At 30.6% G+C, this 3,770-nt stretch overlaps 1 protein-coding gene across 1 annotated transcript in view; it reads right to left on the reverse strand.

The window, feature by feature from the left end:
* The window catches only part of LOC107623920, a 21,321-nt gene continuing 19,274 nt past the window's right edge, over positions 1,724-3,770 (reverse strand). The window contains exons 3-4 of the mRNA XM_016326322.2: positions 3,352-3,428; positions 1,724-2,128 (exon numbers count right to left, since the gene is read on the reverse strand). Of these exons, the coding sequence (XP_016181808.2) occupies positions 1,894-2,128; positions 3,352-3,428 (312 nt within the window). The 3' untranslated portion in view covers positions 1,724-1,893. The remainder of the gene's footprint in view (positions 2,129-3,351; positions 3,429-3,770) is intronic.

Genomic DNA, 3,770 nt, shown 5'->3' on the forward strand with positions numbered 1-3,770 from the left:
AATTATTTACACAAAAACATTTTTTTTGAAGCATATCGTTTTTATTATATAAAAATAACTTGGATATCTAAAAAAAATCATATAATTTGTTAATAAATATGTGATTGTGGAAAAAAACTTCTAAAAAGTGAAAGAATTTAATTTATATAATTTTGTATTGACATTTAATCATGTGCTATCACATACACAAATAATTAATTTCGTTACTCATTTAAGTCAGTATAATATAATTTTTTTTAGTAATCAAATTCTTGAATATGACAAGATTGCAATTCTGCCTTCTGGCTCTAAAATAATGAAAATACTCTCTTAAATACGTATCATATTTATTCACCAAAAAAAAAATATAAAATATTTAAGAGGAGATAGATTGGGTATATAAAAGTAATGATAAATTCAACAAACATATGTTAGATTAAATAAATCATAAATAGATTTGTACTAATATTTTTCAAGAGCTTGCAAATAGATTTTAAATACTAATAAAGACTTGTATTTTTCACATCATTTTAAAATATAAATTATAATTAAATGAAAGATAAGAATAGTAAAATTACAAGTATGAATTTTGACATGTTCGGATTCGGTCACACCTCTGTATTCACATCTAGTTCTGCCTATAATCATGCCAGAAATTTATCTACTATCAATAAAACATTAAAACTTGAAACATGTGATTGATAAATCACTACAATTTTATGCACGTTTGATACATATTCAGGAATTCTTCATCATATATATTAAGTCTCGCCTTATGGATTTAGCTCATTTTTAGGATCCTGCTTTTAAAATTACCTATGATACGTCTTTCAGTCTAAAAGGTTGGTATTATTCCAATTTTAATTAGCTAATTGCGTATAATTAAGGGTACTTGCAAAATTATTGTAATACTTTTTTAACTACATTTCTTAGGCAGAGTTGCATATAGAATATCATTGATTTACCTTCAGTATATTTTAGAAGGCAAATTCTATGATGCCTTTAATTTGATACTTAACTTTTGTCTAACTTACTTTTTATAAATTTTAAATATTTAATCATTATTTACTTTTATACTTTTAAATTTAAATATTAATTTTTAAACTTTTTGGTAAGTTAGACAAACAATTATAAACACTATAGCAATCACCATTTTAAGATTAAGTTTGGATGCTTTACTTACATAGTTAATTAATAATGTACTTATTTCAGAATGTGGATTCTTTCATGTTGAATTTTCATATATAATTTGTCACTATTTTCTCATGCTATGCGATTTATCTAAAATAAATTATTAGAAACTATGCATAATTTAAAAAGTTTGGTGAAAATAGTATACGGGGATCTATTTCCTCTTCTCTTGTACAACAAAAAGCACAAAAACTCTTGGAGAGCAAGATTCATCTCTGCAATGGCTCCCTTCTTCGCAATGTAATGTCTTTGAATATTAAGATACAGTATTCTGGATGTGACGGTATAGTTATGGTTCAATTATTCTCAAATTTGAAATCCTTGTTGCTCTCAACTTAAATAAGGATGATGGGTTTGGAATTATATTATGCAACTGGAACCAACTCATATCGATGAACTCAAATCGTCATTAAGTCTAAAAAGATGACCCTTAATAAAATAAAAGTATACTTAAACGTTCGCCTCACTGAGTTTACAAAGAATCCAATAAGGTCGTTTTTCCATTACCATTATCTAATAATGGTAAAAGAAAACCAAACATTTATGCAATTTATAAATGGGCAAAGGAATGCTTTCTTATTAACCTGCTTTAATTTACATATCTTAAAAGGTAAAATTCCAAAAGCATCAATTAGAACATTTGACCATGGACCACCAGAGAAGTGCATTTGGTTTGTTACAATAAACCAAACAAATTTGACAACTTAGAAAGATATATACTGACTATGAATCCGTCTTTGCCTCCACCAAAGAAGTGTCGGTTGCAGCTCTTTGAGCATCTAGCAACTTCATTTGGCGCTCCGCATGTTCCCTTTCGCAAGCACTAATTCCCATAATAATATCCAGCATAGTACCAGTAGTGCCAAAGAATACAAGGGGTGCCAGAGATTTGCGCTTTATCCCCACCGGAATCGCCAGCAGAGCTCCTGCCACTGAGAATACCCAAGTGCCCAATGCACTTAAAACATTCCATTTCAGTAACATTTTTGAATGAATATTTTCGAAAGACGCATGTAGAAAAGCTAGAAAATTAAACAGTAACGAGTGGACAAAAGAAACTTTGCCAAAAAGAGGAATATTATTGATAATCTTTCTATACTAGGGAACAGCGAGACTAAAACCATTTAGAAGATGCACCAAGGTACCAGCCTCACTACAATTCATGGTTGCTCATGGAATCACCTAACAACTACAAAGCAAGAGATATATAGAAAGGAGATTGGAATCAGTTAGGGAGTAACCAAGGGGACAAAAGTGCCATTGCAGCAGTGAAGAATCATCAATGGCCCCAAAAGTATTCCTCTAAGTAGTTGTTTCAGCGGATTGATGCAAATCCACAGAAATAGAGTGAACATGACAATGAGCATCGTGATTTCAATTCAACACTAACTTCATCAGAAAATATAGCTATTCATATTTTTAACACTGCATTGGCAAGTTCTATGCATCAATTTGATAGTATGGTGTAATCATAAACAACAAAATCAAAGTCTTTTCATGCTAAACAAAGTTGGTTACATGAATCAAATGGTACCGAAGTGTCTCACTGTAAACTATGAATAAAAGCATTTAAATCTAAATGGCATAACAAGTAATAAAATTTCATGCCTAATGATATTTAAAACCCCCTACTAAATGACATAGTAATATCATGGAAATTTTTTGAACACCTTAACCCTATACAACGTGTAGAAACCCACTCCATCACCTTTAGAATTTTATGTGAATGCCACTCCAACATACAACTCTAACTGAAGCTTCAGTCTACCCTATACTCTTACTCTCTTAGTGTTCCTAAGCATTAGTTTCTTGAAGAATTGTCAACATTTCATTACTTATTGCGTTGCTAGTTATCCTTGGTGGACCAGAAAAGTTTATTCCTTATGTCACAAGAGTGGGAGTAATAGGGAGTTAGGGACAAGAAACATAAAAAGTTTTTGCCATTTTCATCACCAAGGTAATAAACAAATGGGTTACTAATGTCATTTCCAATAACAGTCCCTCTAATCGACCCATTAGTAGACTATGAAATCTGAGTACAACTTTCTCACACACACCAGATATCTGTCAAGAGAGGTTTCTCTAAATATTGAAAACATGAAAAAACACAAAATGTGATCATTGTATCAAAAACAAAGAGAAAGGTCACATAACAGAAAAGATGAGATGGGGCTTAATTACTTGGAAACAGAGCAGTCTTCGAGATGCTTCACTTCTTCATTTGCCATTTTTCCTGTGATAGGTTTTGCAGCGTTGATCTGGACATAAATTATCAAATCTATTAATATATAGTTACTTTTTTTTTTCCATTGCATTCACAATTTTCCTTTTCCCCTTCCCTTAGAGCAGAAAATTTTTCTTTAAACCAGATTTTTAAATTCTGATGGTGTCATTAATCTAATAATTATTATACTGTCTTAACAACTGCAATATTCAAGGAAGAAGGAAACAGAAGATGAAATGGCAAGGATTCCTTTCCTATGGAAAACTAACTTTTGGTTTTTGTTTTTGTTTTTTTCTTCTTCTTTTCCTTCTATGCAAATCTCAGCACTCTCTGAAGAACTATTATCAGGGTTTACAGGGACAAAAAAAAAAAAAAT

The sequence above is a fragment of the Arachis ipaensis genome, chromosome B10 (assembly GCF_000816755.2).
Source record: "Arachis ipaensis cultivar K30076 chromosome B10, Araip1.1, whole genome shotgun sequence".
NCBI classification, from domain to species: domain Eukaryota; kingdom Viridiplantae; phylum Streptophyta; class Magnoliopsida; order Fabales; family Fabaceae; genus Arachis; species Arachis ipaensis.